Source organism: Humulus lupulus, chromosome 1, assembly GCF_963169125.1.
Source record: "Humulus lupulus chromosome 1, drHumLupu1.1, whole genome shotgun sequence".
NCBI lineage: Eukaryota > Viridiplantae > Streptophyta > Magnoliopsida > Rosales > Cannabaceae > Humulus > Humulus lupulus.
This window is the reverse complement of record NC_084793.1, coordinates 26,783,624-26,799,585: the sequence shown is the minus strand read 5'-3', so window position 1 is coordinate 26,799,585 and position 15,962 is coordinate 26,783,624. Positions and strand designations below refer to the sequence as shown.

At 30.5% G+C, this 15,962-nt stretch overlaps 1 protein-coding gene across 1 annotated transcript; it reads left to right on the top strand.

The window, feature by feature from the left end:
• The first annotated feature begins 3,951 nt into the window (after positions 1-3,951).
• LOC133789863 (probable beta-D-xylosidase 2) lies at positions 3,952-9,753 on the top strand. The gene is made up of 7 exons (XM_062227561.1): positions 3,952-4,396; positions 5,231-5,509; positions 7,157-7,326; positions 7,429-7,526; positions 7,844-8,194; positions 8,447-8,860; positions 8,954-9,753. The coding sequence occupies exons 1-7, from the start codon at positions 3,992-3,994 to the stop codon at positions 9,559-9,561; spliced, it is 2,325 nt and encodes a 774-aa protein (XP_062083545.1). The 5' UTR covers positions 3,952-3,991; the 3' UTR covers positions 9,562-9,753.
• Positions 9,754-15,962: the final 6,209 nt, after the last annotated feature.

Genomic DNA, 15,962 nt, shown 5'->3' with positions numbered 1-15,962 from the left:
CCCTTTTGGGCCAAAAATGTGTGGTTTCAATATTCATACAACCTTATTCTAACCCTATCATAAATAGAGCTACCTCTATAAAGTTGATATAGATAATATTTATATAAATATATGGCCATATGCACGCCACTTCCATTCCATTATTTTAATTTTTCCTTTCTTAAAGCAAAAAAAAAATTAATTTTATGACATCACAAAAAAAAAAAAAAAGAAGATGGAAGACGAAACAAAACTCTTGCCTACTCAGTTAGGCTTAGGGGTCTTCTTTTTAATCATATTGTTTAATGTCTTTATGATATTGTATGTGAAAACAGCAGTGCCACTCAAGAGTATTAGAATTTGGAAAGGCAAAAAATAAAAATGTGAAATGTGAAAAGAGCAATTGAATAATGACAAATCTCTGCTCCACATTGAGGACCTCCCAAGATATCACACATATGGAAAGCTTTTTATATTCGATGTTTAAAGAAAACAACCTCAAGTGGCTGAATTTTTTTTTACTTTAATTTTTAATTTATATTCCTATTTATTCACATTAAAAATAAAAATAAACCATAACATGCAAATAAATAAATATCAGTCCAGTGATTTGGATCGGCTTTACCATTAGAATCGATATTATTATTATTATATAGAAATAATTTGATATGATATATATATATTTTTTGCAAATGTGACCTACTGTGACTTGTTATATTTTGGAATCATAAAACACCATATACATAGATTTGATCCATCATTTGGATTCCTATATCCAATAAATATAAAGGGTATTTCTACTATGTAACTCACAAAAAAAAAAGTGCACAGGTGCAACTCATATGTGAACAATTTTTGGCGCGAAATTTTTTAATGAGTATGTATATTGTAGTTATTTAAAATATCTTGCAAATTTTCAGAAAATTTTGAATAATTTATAGTACCGAAAATAAGGTCCAAACAGGTTGTTGCACGCGTGACCATTTTTTTTATGCGCCGGGAAAATAATATGTTTGAGCATTGTTTTAGGTACTCTAAATTATTCAGATTTTTCTATAAATTTGCAAGATGCTCACACGATCATAAAAAAAATTACACCAAAAATTGTTCACTTGATGCAAACAAAAAGAAGTGCATCGGTGCACCTCTTTTTGTGAGTTGCACTAAAAAATTTCCCTAAATATATATACATTTATATATATATAGAAATTTTGTTGTAGGGGTTTCAAAAAGTGTCTCGCCAGTGTAAAATAACATGTTTGAACATAATTTTCGATACTGTAAATTATTCAGAATTTTCTGAAAATTTGCATGATACTCTAAATAACTACAATATATACGGTCATAAAAAATCGCGTCGAAATCTATTCACGGGTCAGGAACACAAAAGAGCCCCACCGGTGGGGTATATATAAATATCTATTTTCTCTTTACATAAAAAAATGTGTAAATAATGGGCATTCATTGTTTTAATGGTTTTTTTGTTAACTTTAACAGAATATTTCAAATATTTAATGGAAAATATATTTAAAACTAATTAAAAATATATATTTATTAATTATATTAATATAAATTTAAATTCAAATCTTATAAAAAAATCATTATTATAATAATATAACAAAACTAGATATTTAATAATTATATTAATATAAATTCAAATATTATAAAATATTATTATGATAATAATATATAATCCTAATTTTTAATGAATTTAAATATTATAAAATAGTATTATCATAATAATATTTATTACAAAATTAGATATTTAATACTTATATTAATATAAATTTAAATATTATAAAATATCATTATAACAATAATATATAATACATATTCTTAATTTTTATTAAAAAATCCATCATTTATATTTAAAAAGGTTATCATCATATTATGTATATTTTTTAAAAACTATAAATAATATTTTGATTTAATTTTTCTTTTAATATATTTATGTCATACTTTTATATATAATATTATTTTTTATTTAAAATTTATATGATAATATACAATTTTTTTAAAAAATAATTAATAAATTCTATAAATAATATTAAACAAACGTGCATTATATATTAGTTATTTATAGTATATGCACGTAAATATGTAACAATAAGTATTAACATAATTATAAGTTGGATTTAGAAACACGAGTATAGTTTCTTGAAGTAAGTTTCAAGACTTTCCTCAAAATTTTGAGAGTTAATTTTCATTATTTTATAAAATTGTCTGATGAGTTTACCAAGATCAAGATCTAGAGATCGATTCCCATGTTTATTATGGACCCAAAATAGGTGACCTTGCTGTTGTTGTTTGTTGAAAATATGGCATTAATTTTAATCTTTAATTTTTCTAAGCAATGCTAGCTTTTTTAATTATTAGCATTATTTGATTATAATAATGTCTCTTATTGGTGTCATGAAAAATAAAAAGTAATAACTCAATTGTCCAGCAATAGATAGAAGTGCGAGAAGCTTAGTTAGTTCTCTGATAACTTCCCTTCTAAGCCAAGCCAAACACAACATAAGCAGTCCCATGAAATCTTCTCAGCTGGATTTTGGGTCTTAAATTATTATATTATATTTATGTATGTGGATTTATATCAAGCCTAAAAGGACAGCTTGAGTGCTACATTTACCTATTAAAATAATAATAAAAAGGAAAGAAAGAAAAATATAGTACCCAATATATGGGTGGTTAAAAACAGTGGAAGTAATAATAATTTTCTTATTCTCATATTATATATCCTCTTAATTATTCATCTCAATAAAAATGGACTAAAATCCTCTGATTAGAGGTAATATATTTGATCAAACTCAACTAGTCATAGTACTTTTTAATTATTTTATTATTGATACTAATATTTATATGGACAACACCACAAAAAAAATAAAAATTATATCTTAGCCTCATAATAAAAGACTAGTTACTGTTATACAAGTTGTAACAAATATACTTCACTCGGAATACTTTACATATCATGATCGATTGGTTATGATTTAGCCACCCTTTTCTCGTTATTAAGTCGAAAAATTTTAACAACTTTTTGTTATCACAATCATATTATTTACAGCTAAATCTCTTTTTCTTTTCTGAATAATTTTTTTCGTCGACATAATAAATATTTATATTTACTTTAATTTGTCATAAATGGGGTGTAATATTTGCCCATATGGTGATGTTAATTGTGAAACCAACCAATCATATTAATAATTTACATAGAAGCTTGGGAATTAATTAATTTATTTATCTGACAAAATATAGATGCATGAAGATTCATATCTTTAAAATCTTAAACCAAAAACCATATTATATATTAGATTTTCATTAGATTAATAATATCAATAATCATTTGGGATAATGGAAGGTGGTGATTTGACTCCTCAAGAGTGACTCATTCACAAGTTGTATTGATTTGATTTGATTTCGAGACATAAATCTCAATGGCTGACAACCAAAATACTTATATAACTGTACAAAAATACCAATTTTTACAGGTAAGTAACCAAAATTGTAGAATTTTGCAACAGAGACTCCTTGGAATACGGTACCTCAAATTTTGTTCAAAGTCAATCAGTTCAGCTAATCTCCCAGATTACTGTCACTGAAACCAGTAGTCCCCACCAACCATTTTTCAACCAATCAGAACCATCCACGTGTCATCCTTCATTTTCTTTTACAGTTTTTTCCTTCGTAATTAAATGGCTGGTAAATTCAATAATGAAAATTTGTTAACACTAACCACCGAGTTAGTGCCCAGTGGTATATCTTATCAGCCCAACAAACCACTCTAATAAACAAACTTTCTGTTTTCTCTCTCTTCTTAATGAATATTATAGTTTATTTTTTTTATTTTTAAAAGAAGCATCATGGATATCCATCATCAAAATGGTTCTCAAATATTTACTAAAAAAATGATTATTAAATATTACATCACGAGCTATGTAGTACATATATATATATAATCACACTCTCCCAAGTTCTCAACACAACACAACACAAAACACATCAGAAAACCATGGCCTCTTATTCTCAAGCTTTTATTTTTGTTTCACTTATTGTTTTGGGTATTTACAGTAGAAGTAGTAGTGCAGGGCGCGAGCCATTCGCTTGTGACCCAAAAGACAAAACGACAGGAAACTTGGCGTTTTGCCGAGTGTCGTTGCCGGTAAAAGAGAGAGTGAAGGACCTGATCGGACGGCTGACATTGAAAGAGAAGGTGGGGCTGCTGGTGAACAATGCGGCGGCGGTGCCTCGTCTGGGGATTAAAGGGTACGAGTGGTGGTCGGAGGCTCTTCACGGCGTCTCCAATGTGGGGCCCGGTACCAAGTTCGGTGGGGCCTTTCCTGCCGCCACTAGCTTCCCTCAAGTCATCACCACCGCTGCTTCTTTCAATTATACTCTCTGGGAAGCAATCGGACAGGTCAGACTTTTTCTCTTTTTTTTTAATAAAAAATAAAATTATCTATATTCGTAAAGTGAAAGCTATTTTAATGGAGTTTGAAATGGATTTGTTAGCCCATAAGCTGAAACACATATATTTTTCTAAAAAAATTATTCTTTCAAAATAACATGCATATTTCCATATAGTTTTCGCTAATAATAAGTCAAAATTCATGTTTTTTTTATAATTTATTTATGGAGATTTTGTAACAAAAAGAAATTATTCCTTGAGCAAGTTAGTTGTCCTTGGTATTCGAATGGTAATATTTTTAATTTTTTGTATTGAAAAAACAATGTCATGAGAGAATATAGGGTGAGTCAATTTAAACTGTTGTGATGTGTTTGGTTTAAGGCTTAAACAAATAAATAAATATTAAATCTTGGTCGAACTCGAACTCCAACTCCAACTCGAACCAATAAAAATACACCCACTCACACACGTTCTCTGTTTTCACGTAACAATAATTTATGTGAATAAAAAGATTAATAAATAATATTAATAATAATAATAATAAACCTCTTTTAGAAAAGATTCTTGGATCAATATATACCCATATATGTCGTTTATTCATAAAAGTTATGAAACAATAACTTTATCTGTTCTATTCTAAAATCCTAATCAACTATTATAATAAGATAAGATCACAAGAAAAAGAAAGCTCATAACTTTAATACGAAGTCTATCTGTATATGGTAATAGTAATAAATCTAGAGCGCGAAATCAGCTGATTGGCTGAAACCAGCAACAAGTGGTGCATGTTAGTGGGGCCTAGGGTTGGAATTCTAAAGTACACTGAGTGTTTTGTGGGCGCAGGTTGTGTCAGATGAGGCCAGGGCCATGTATAATGAGGGTGCAGCTGGGCTCACCTACTGGAGCCCAAATGTAAATATACTGAGGGATCCAAGGTGGGGCCGTGCACAGGAGACTCCCGGTGAAGACCCGGTCGTCGTTGGCAAATACGCAGCCAGCTATGTTAAGGGATTACAGGGAAACGACGGTGACCGGTTGAAGGTTGCAGCCTGCTGCAAACATTTCACAGCTTACGACCTTGATAATTGGAATGGGGTTGATAGATTTCACTTCAACGCTAAGGTAACTTATCATTTCTCTACACATTTTTATAAATGTATATTATAATTTTAATTTTATATTAATTAATAATATAAGAATGAGTAACTCTTTGCGTCATGTTGTGTGGTTTGATAACACTTAAAAAAAAAAAAAATATTTAACTAATTAAAATTTTAACAATTAAAAGTGCTGTTTGGTAATCATTAAAAAAATAATTTTTTATTTAATTAATTAAAAATTTGGCAATTAATTTTAAAATAGTATTTGGTAACTTTATTTTAATTTTTTAAATTTTAAACAAAATTTATTAAATTTTGAAAATAGAAAATTTTAACTTTCGAATTTTTTTTAAATTGTTTTCAACTTTTAATTTTTTTCTTCTTCTTTTCTTCAAATCACCACCTCATTTTATATTGCTAAACAAAACATAAAAATAAAAGTTATCAAACGCATTTATTATTTATTATTTTTAAAAACAAAAATAGTTATCAAACATATTTTTATTTTTTAAAAATAAAAAACAAAAATAAAAATAATATTACCATTTTTGTGTTTAAAAAATTCAAAAACAAAAATTTTACCAAACACAACCAAAGTGTTGGATAATTTTATTTTTATTTATTAATTTTAAAAATTTTAATTAAAATTTATTAAATTTTAAAACTATAATTTTTTTTTACTTCCAAATTTTTTTTAAAAAGTTTTTTTTTTCTTATTTAAATTAACATCTCATTTTATATTGTTAAACAAAAAAAAAAGTTATCAAAAATATTTATTATTTTTTGTTTTTAAAAATAAAAAACAAAAATAGTTACCAAACATGTTTTTATTTTTTAAAAATAAATAAACAAAAACAATATTTCTATTTTTAAAAATTTTACCAAACATAACCAATATTTATTCAATTGTTTAATTTAAAAATCATTTGGTAGCCTATGTGATGCAATGGTTTCAATAATGTTGACTGTAATATGAAATTATAAATAATTAAGTGAAATTTTTATTTTTGGATAAAACACATGCAGTTACTAAACGAGTGTTTATCCAATAAAATTAAGTATTCAAAATAATTATATATTCCATTGTACTAATTTCAACTATAATTAATATTAACATACATGTATCATGCCTAATTATATTGTACACCTTAGACTAGCTAGGAATGTGGTTATGGAAAAACAAAATTTCCAAGTTGAATTTTTATTTATAATTTCTTATATAAATTATTAATAACCGTACAATTAATATGCCTATTGATCGGACATCTCTTGGTGGAACATAATTTATAATTTGTAGTGTATGTGAATTTTTTAAAGTCATTGCCATTACATATATATTTAATTATGATCATACAAAGAAGAAAAAAGAGTGAAAAGATATATATATATATATATATATATATATATTTGGTCTAAAGTCATAATGGCATTATTCCCCACTTGGTGTGGGTCATTAAATAAATTGATTTTGTGTTGGCTAAAATGCCTTATCCAAACAAAAAAAGGCAAAGGACAACATTAGACAGTACCACTGCCCATATCACCATTAATTCATCGTCTGCTTTAATATTATTAGAATAAACCAACATAATATTATATATTAATTTCATTTGTATATATATATATACGTAATGATGCATGTCACGTGACAAATGGGTGTGGTGCGCAGGTTAGCAAGCAAGATATAGTGGACACATTCGACGTGCCGTTTAGAATGTGTATAAAGGAAGGTGGAGTGGCTAGTGTGATGTGCTCCTACAATCAGGTCAATGGTGTCCCTACCTGCGCCGACCCTAATCTCCTTAAAAACACTGTGCGCACCCAGTGGGGTCTTGATGGGTAAACCCTTCTTGCTTTGCCCATGTATGTATCAACCACATTATCATTATATGCATTTTTTACTGATTGTATAATATATATATATATAATTATATATTACAGGTATATTGTCTCGGATTGTGACTCGGTTGGTGTTTTCTATGATACTCAACATTACACCTCCACACCCGAAGAAGCGGCTGCTGATGCCATTAAAGCAGGTAATCACTATAGGCTTGTGAGTAATAATAATGATTATAGTAAAGGCCCAAAAAATTACCTGTCGAAAGAAACCAAAAAGAATAGTGTAAAATTTCTAGGGTCCCTAAGATTGAATGAACTCAGACCCTTGTAGATGATTGGGAAAAATGAAAACTATCAATATAAGATAAGAATCTATTGAAAATGAAATATTGTACTTTTATTCGAAAAGGACTATGTGCTAGTAGGACAAATAGTGTAGCGTAGTTCTATGCATATCCAAAGCATGATAATAATAATAATAATGGTGGTTTTGTATTGGTGAGTGGTGACTTAGGTTTGGATTTGGATTGTGGGCCTTTTTTGGCGGTTCACTCGGAAAATGCGGTGAAGAAAGGGCTGTTGAGCGAAGCTGATGTGAGCAATGCATTGACTAATACCCTCACTGTCCAAATGAGACTAGGAATGTTTGATGGAGAGCCCTCTGCCCACCCATATGGAAAATTGGGCCCAAACAATGTATGCACTTCAGCCCATCAAGAGCTAGCCCATGAAGCAGCCGTTCAAGGGATTGTGCTTCTCAAGAACCAAGGTCCTTCGCTTCCGCTGTCAGCTCTTCGCCACCGCACTGTCGCTGTTATTGGGCCTAATTCCGATGCAAACGTCACCATGATAGGCAACTATGCCGGTAAGATCATTGAGAATTTGCATCCAATACGATTTTTTACTAACTTAACAAAGTTGTAAATTATTATTTTATGTGGAAAAAAAATATCTTATGTTTAAAGTGAAAAAAAAACCATAATTAAAAGCATAAACAAAAGGAAATCTCTTATTTCTCGAAAGATGACAAGATAATTTATAGGATGTAAATTTCACTCAATATTAGTCTTGGGCCTTCTCCTAAAACCCATTTTATCGTTTGTTGGGGCCTATACAGGTGTGGCATGTGGATACACAACTCCACTCCAAGGAATCGAAAAATACACAAAAACAATTCACCAGAAGGGTTGTTCCGACGTGGCCTGCACTGGAGACAAGTCATTCAATGCAGCCATCAAAGCAGCCCGTCAGGCCGATGCAACAGTTTTGATTATGGGCCTTGACCAGTCCATCGAAGCTGAGTTCAAAGACCGGGCCGGGCTACTTCTTCCTGGGCACCAACAAGAGCTGGTAACTAAAGTAGCTGCTGCTGCCAAAGGCCCAATTATATTAGTTCTGATGTCTGGTGGCCCAATTGATGTGTCGTTCGCTAAAAACGACCGCCGGATCGGTGCCATTGTATGGGCTGGCTATCCGGGTCAAGCCGGTGGAGCAGCCATTGCTGATGTCTTGTTTGGAAAGAGTAATCCAGGTTAGCTTTCTTCTTCGCTAGACAAAACCTTCTTAAAGGAATTTGATTCGAAATTTGTAGGTGGTAACATAAAAATCTTTTATTTGTACATAGGTGGAAATCTTCCAATGACATGGTATCCCCAAGAATACTTGACAAACTTGCCAATGACGACCATGGACATGAGATCAACCCCATCAAAGAACTACCCAGGAAGAACATACCGATTCTACAAAGGACCAGTCGTATACCCATTCGGCTACGGCCTCAGCTACACCAAGTTCCAACACTTCATAGCCAGTGCACCCGCTACGTTCTCCGTCCCAGTCGACGGCCACCACAAAGCCCAAAACGCCACCGTTTTGAACAAGGCCATTCGGGTCACCCACACCAGATGCAACAATCTCTCTCTTAGGGTTCATGTCGATGTTAAAAATATTGGCTCCAGAGATGGGTCACACACACTTTTGATCTTCTCATCCCCGCCGGGCGGGCGCGGCAACTGGGCTCCACACAAACAGTTGGTGGCCTTTGAGAAGGTTCGGGTCGCAGCCGGGTCGACTCATCGAGTAAGGTTCAGTATCCATGTTTGCAACTACTTGAGTGTGGTGGATAGGTCTGGGATTCGAAGAATCCCAATGGGAGAGCACAGTCTTCATATTGGTGACCTTAGGCACTCTTTTTCATTACAAGCAACTACGTTGGGAGTGATTAAGTCTTAATTTTTGTCATGAAGATATGGCCGTGGATAGTAGAAGGATTCATTCCTAAGCAAATAAAAAAATTAGATGGCATAAAGATTTAGTTGGATTTTGTTTTTTCTTTGACAAATTTCGTTATATATTTTAGATACGGTTTTAATGATTTAAGTATTGATTGAACAATTTCTAAATAAAATGAAATTTTTCTATCTACTCAAGAAGTGAAAGAGCTCATGAATTGGAAGATTGGAAGAGAAGTGTGATTTGACTCAATTAAGAGCAATGAAGATTTCTAATTAAGTTCCTCTTCTACTTCGTATTTTTCTGTTAATTCTTTTATTATTGGTTTGTAATTAATTAATTGCAATTTTATGCTAGTATAATTTGTAAGCTTGTGTTTTTAAGGAGCTAGCTTTGGATTTCAGGTATTGATATCTTATTTGGATGAAAGCATATATATAAAGTAATTCATTTGATTTGACTTTCTGAGATTGATTTTATTTTATTTGAAAGTGAATGTGATGAGTAACACTATTTTATCTTATTCCAAACATAGTCCAACTAATATTATTCCACTCTTCAACGTGGAGAAGATGGCCACTCTTACTTGATATCTTTTATCCAATTTTGAAATGGTCTTCATTATAATAGGCTAATATGTTCTCCAATAGGCTTCAACAAATGTTCCCGTGCTCAATGGTTATAAATTTAAATAATAAGGGGTTTATAAATAGTCAATAGAAGCATCTCTAATACAATATCAGTACCAATATTTTTATAAATTAATTACTATGATTCAATCTCATCTATCTAAAATTTACTTTCAAGTACTCATTAGGCACAAGTAATATACAATGCACATTTATTTAATTAAATATACTTACTAAGTTTTTATGATTGTCATATAAATTTTAAATAAATAAACAATATTATATATAGGATACTTCTATGGTACAAACTTTATGTGTTTCTGGCTCGTGAATAGTTTTCGACGCGATTTTTTTTTATGACCGTGTTTATTGTAATTATTTAGAGCATCACTACTATAAAAATAGACTTTTATGACACTTTTTTAGGGCACTCACCTAGATGCGAGCCATAAAAACAAGTTATGGACTTTTTAGGACACTCGTTGAAAGTCTTTAAAGAATTTCTTTTAGGAGACGCAGTGCGAGCTCTAAAACTTATGTGTGTCCTAAAAGTTTGATTTTTTTCAACAAAACTTCTTGGACTTATTAGGACACTCATCGAGAGTCCTTAAAGAATTTCTTTTAAGACACGCAATGCGAGCCCTAAAAACTTATGTGTGTCATAAAAGTTTGAATAATTTTTTTAACAAATGTTTTATTATATATTATAAATAAAAAAAGAAAAAAAATAAATTAAAGTTTTATTAATAAATAAATAAAAAACAAAAAAAATCACTCAGCCCCTTTTTCTCTCTTTCCTCGAATCCCTCTCTCTCTCCCGAAGTTCCCCCTCTCTCTTTCCCTACGTCGTCTCTGCCAGGGCCGAACAGCCGCCCTCCCGTCGCCGGCCACCGCCACGTGCCAGCCCATTCGATGCATCGTCCCTCGAAACCCACAACCCCCGAAGACCAGCCTCTCACACGCGACCTAAGGCCTTCAATGTCGCACTCAAAGTTTTGTGATTTTGGGTTTCTCCCAAACTTTTCGAGCACTTTCCGACCACCTCGAGCCATCACGAGTTGAACCACCACCACCACCATACTCCTTGCTTCTTGGGCTTCAAAACCCACTAAAGAATCAGACTCAATGGTCACTGGAGTTGGAAGTCCATGTTCCTCAGAATCCATTGTCATTTCCAAACCTTCAAGCGTAGATCCGAGCTTTTCCGAGCCATTTCAAACTAAATCACTGCCACCAACAACATTTCCCTTGGCTTGGGCTTTAAAACCCACTAGTTTGTTTTCCAAACCACCACCTTTGAATGGTGGCGCCGTCGCCTGAGCTTCGCCGTGGGTCTCAAGCGGCTACCACCACCGTGCTTTGGGCTTCAAAACCCACAAATTAATTTTTTTAAATTAAAAATAAAACTTTTCAGGACTCACAATGCGATCCTTAAAAACATTCTGCGAGCCCTAAAAAACCTCAATTTTTAAGGCTCTCAAATAGAGGGCTCGCAAAGCGAGCTCTAAAAAGCATTTTTTGTAGTAGTGCACCTACAAATTTCTAGGAAATTTCGAATAATTTGTAGTGTTGAAAACAAGATTCAAACAGGTTGTTGCACGCATGACTAATTTTTTTTATGTGAGTGGAAAACAACATGTTTGAACCTAGTTTTCGGCACTGTAAATTATTCAGAATTTCCTGAAAATTTGCAGGATACTCTAAATAACGACAATATATATGGTCATAAAAAAATCGCGCAAAAAATTGTTCACAATTAGAATTAGTCAGTCAACTGGAATGTGTATTATCCACACAGGGGATCTTTCAATTGAGAAGATTCGTCGACTTGAGACGAAGAGAAATGTCTATCTATTTTATTTAGTTATTCATTTAAACCAATGATTCGTTATTGTAGCAGATAGCAACAACCATTTCATATGGGAAAAGCCATATTTTTCTCAACAATGTCTTTGTCATTTGATCCAATAGCGTTTCGTTAGATAGGAACAACTTTGATAAATACTGACAACTCTCAAATGAAGTATTAGAACTGAAAAATCTATTAGATAATGAACTATTGGTTCTAAGTTATCTCTGGCGATAAATCAACAATTTGAAATACTTTTCTTGCGTATTTTTGAGAGACTCGAAAAACACAAAAGGTATGCACTGATGCATACCTTTTTAGGTATCAAACATAGAATTATTCCATATATATATATAATTTAGATAGGAGAAGAAACTTGTTTATTCTTGACAAATGATAAATGTTATTCTAATTTTTTATATAATTACACAGTCATACTATCTGTACATACATGATACTTATATATAATGTATTTATAATGTTTGTTGTTATTTAATATGAATATATATTTATTTAAGTTACATTAACTAATAAAAAAATGCTTTCCTTATAAATATAAATAATAAATTTTTTAATAAAAATTAGAATTATGTATTATATCTCTTCTATGTAAAAAGTGTGTAGATAACAGAAATTATTGGTTTTAACGGTTTGTTTCGTTAACTTTAATGGAATATTCTAAATATTTAATGGAATATGCCTTTAAAATTAATTAAAAGTAGCTATGTATGAATTGTATTAATATAAATCCAAATATTATAATATAAATTCAAATTCAAATGTTATAAAATATCATTATTATAATAATATATAATACAAAGTTAGATATTTAATAATTATATTGATATAAATTTAAATGTTATAAAATATTATTATGATAATAATATACAATCTTAATTTTTTACTAATTATATTAATATGAATTCAAATATTATAAAATACTATTATGATAATAATATTTAATATAATACTATATATTTAAATATTATAAAATATCATTATAATAATAATATAATACATATACTTAATTTTTATTAAAAAAATTATCATTTTAAAAAAGTTATCATATTATATATATTTTTTTAAAATCATAGACAATGTTTTGGTTTAATTTTTCATTTAATATGTTTATGTCATATAATATTGTTTATTATTTTAAATTTATATGACAATGATACAAATTTAATAAAAATAATTAATAAATTCTATAAATAAAACCAATCAAACGTACATTGCACGTTGATTGTATCCAGTATTATTATAATAATGAAATTTTATAATATTTAAATTTATATTAATATAATTATTAAATATCTAATTTTGTATTAAATATTATTATAGTGATATTTTATAATATTTGAATTTGTATTAATATAATTAGTAAAAAATTAAGATTATATATTATTATCTGTTATCCCTATTTTCCACCCATAACACGTGGCATGATCCAACGAGTCCGTGGGGCCGGGCCCATCATGAACTTGGTGAACGGGGAAGGATGAATACTCAGATAACCCAAGCACCATCGAGCCCAACAACGTTCGATGGGCGCAAGCATAACGAAAGAACCGAAACTAAGATGCAAGCCCGACTCTTCTTCCCAGTCCCGACCTATCTATATCCTCCAAGATGCCAACAGGTGTGGCAAACTAACTAGTTGATGGAGATAGACCTTATCAAGAATCCATGGGAGATACTCAGTGTCACGATGTCCATCTTGGCAAATGATCCCAAGTCTTGGTGAACGAACCAGGATTCCGGTAAGTGAACAAGGACATTAGTAAACGAACTCGGAGTAGACTTCCGGATATGGTAAGCCTAGCTAGCACCAATGCTGACATGTCCCCATGAAATCCGGCAGTTGATCTCCTCAACTAACCTGCAGAAGAGGGTACGCACGAAACGTACACTATTCCTAGGAAACAGTATTGGCACTACTCTGACAGATCTTGTACCCACGATCCCCTTAGAAGCCCATGCGGACCAATCCGAACTAACGTACAATGGGCAGCTGTAAGGCTTTCCCACGCCTGAGCTGACCCAATGGGCTTAGATTAATTACATTTTATTATGTAACATTATTTGTATTATGGCTCCATTAGCGAGCAAACTGTGATTAAATCCCTATTGGGCCCAGATTAGTTCGGTCCAAGCCCACTGCGCTTGACTGCCTATAAATAGGGCCAGTTGTGCACTGTCGCAGGGATCCCAGATTTTCTTTTGTAAGCAATTACTCTACTAAAACTTATAGAAAACTCCATTGTCAAAAACTCTCTTAGGCCTAATACAACTGACTAGTTGACAAAGGTTCATTAACGTCACAACCACGTAAAAACTCTGATTGTTCATTTCTAGTTCTTTCTTTTCAGCTATTGCTTCTTAATATATTTCTAGTTTCCGAAAAAATTCGGTAAACATTATCATAATAATATTTTATAACATTTGAATTTATATTAATATAATTATTAAATATCTAGTCTTGTGTTATATATTATTATAATAATTATATTTTATAGCATTTGAATTTGATTTTATATTAAAATAATAATTAAATATGTAGTTTTATATTAAATATTATTAATTATAATAATGATATTTGTATATTCTGTTAAATATTTATAATATTATGTTAAAGTTATAAAAAAAATTGTTTAAGTTATTAATGCTTATTTAATTTTATAAATTCTGATACCTGAAAAAACTATTTTAAAAATGTAAAATTAAATATTTGAAAATAAAATCAAACTACAAAATAATACATAAAAAAAGACAAAAAAAATTATTGAAAAAATCAGTTGCATATGTCGACCTCTTATCCCTGACTAGTTGTCTATGCCATGCGTCATTTTGGGCCGGGCTGCCTAACCAATCCATTTTTCTTTTGGTGTGGCTAGAATCTCTTTTGTCTGTTTTTATTTATTTATATGTTTATTTTTAACATAGTAGAATCTTCTAATTTTGGTTGACAAATCATAAATACAATACAGATAAATTCCTTTTTGGCGTTCAGCAAAAGAAAAAAAAAAGTTCACAAAATTCTGACATTCATTATTACACTTAAAAACTACATCTACGCATTACAAAAAATAAATTTATCTGTTTCTACTCATTATAAAACCTTAGTCATTTTGTAGCTCAAATTTTCTTGTCATTTTCCTTTTCTTGTAAAATTAAGAAGGTGTTAAATAAAGCAACTCTTTTATTATAAATAAATTATTATTTTCACATAAAAATATGTAGAAAAAGTTATGATTTAACACCACTTATAAAGCATCTATTTATATTAATATATATAATTTCGAAAGTTCAAAAGATAGGAATTAAAGGCTGGTATTTATACATTATCCACTATAATGATATGGCATATATATATAATAATAATAATGCTATATATATGTGTATATATATAGCTTTGTTTTCAACCGCATGAGTCCTTACTTTGATGTTTGCCATGCATTCGAAATATAAAGAAAAGGACACGAAAGGCTCTCTCTTTACGAGAGAGACATTGAACTATATATATAAAGGCCCCATTGGCCTCTTCAATTATTCATGTATTATTAAGTTGTAATTTAGTAAGGATTAGTTAGATATTATGTTGAGTCATGGTTATTAGTTTTAGATTAGTTACACTACTGTAACCAATTTCTGTATCATTATTTGACTTAGATAAAGGGCACTTTCTATATTCATTCTGTATAGAAAACATTCAACTCAATAAAGTTTTCTTTCCTCCCAATTGTTCTTTTCCCAAAGCTAATACAGTATCACAGTAATCACTGTTTCATCTTCACGATTTTCTTTCTGTTTTCAAGATTCACTCGTTCATGGCTCGACTATGGCCTAGAAACACAACTCCACCTAGCTTTGAAGCCGACAACACTAGAAGAACGACTGAAAATGGCGACTATAGCGGCAAAGTG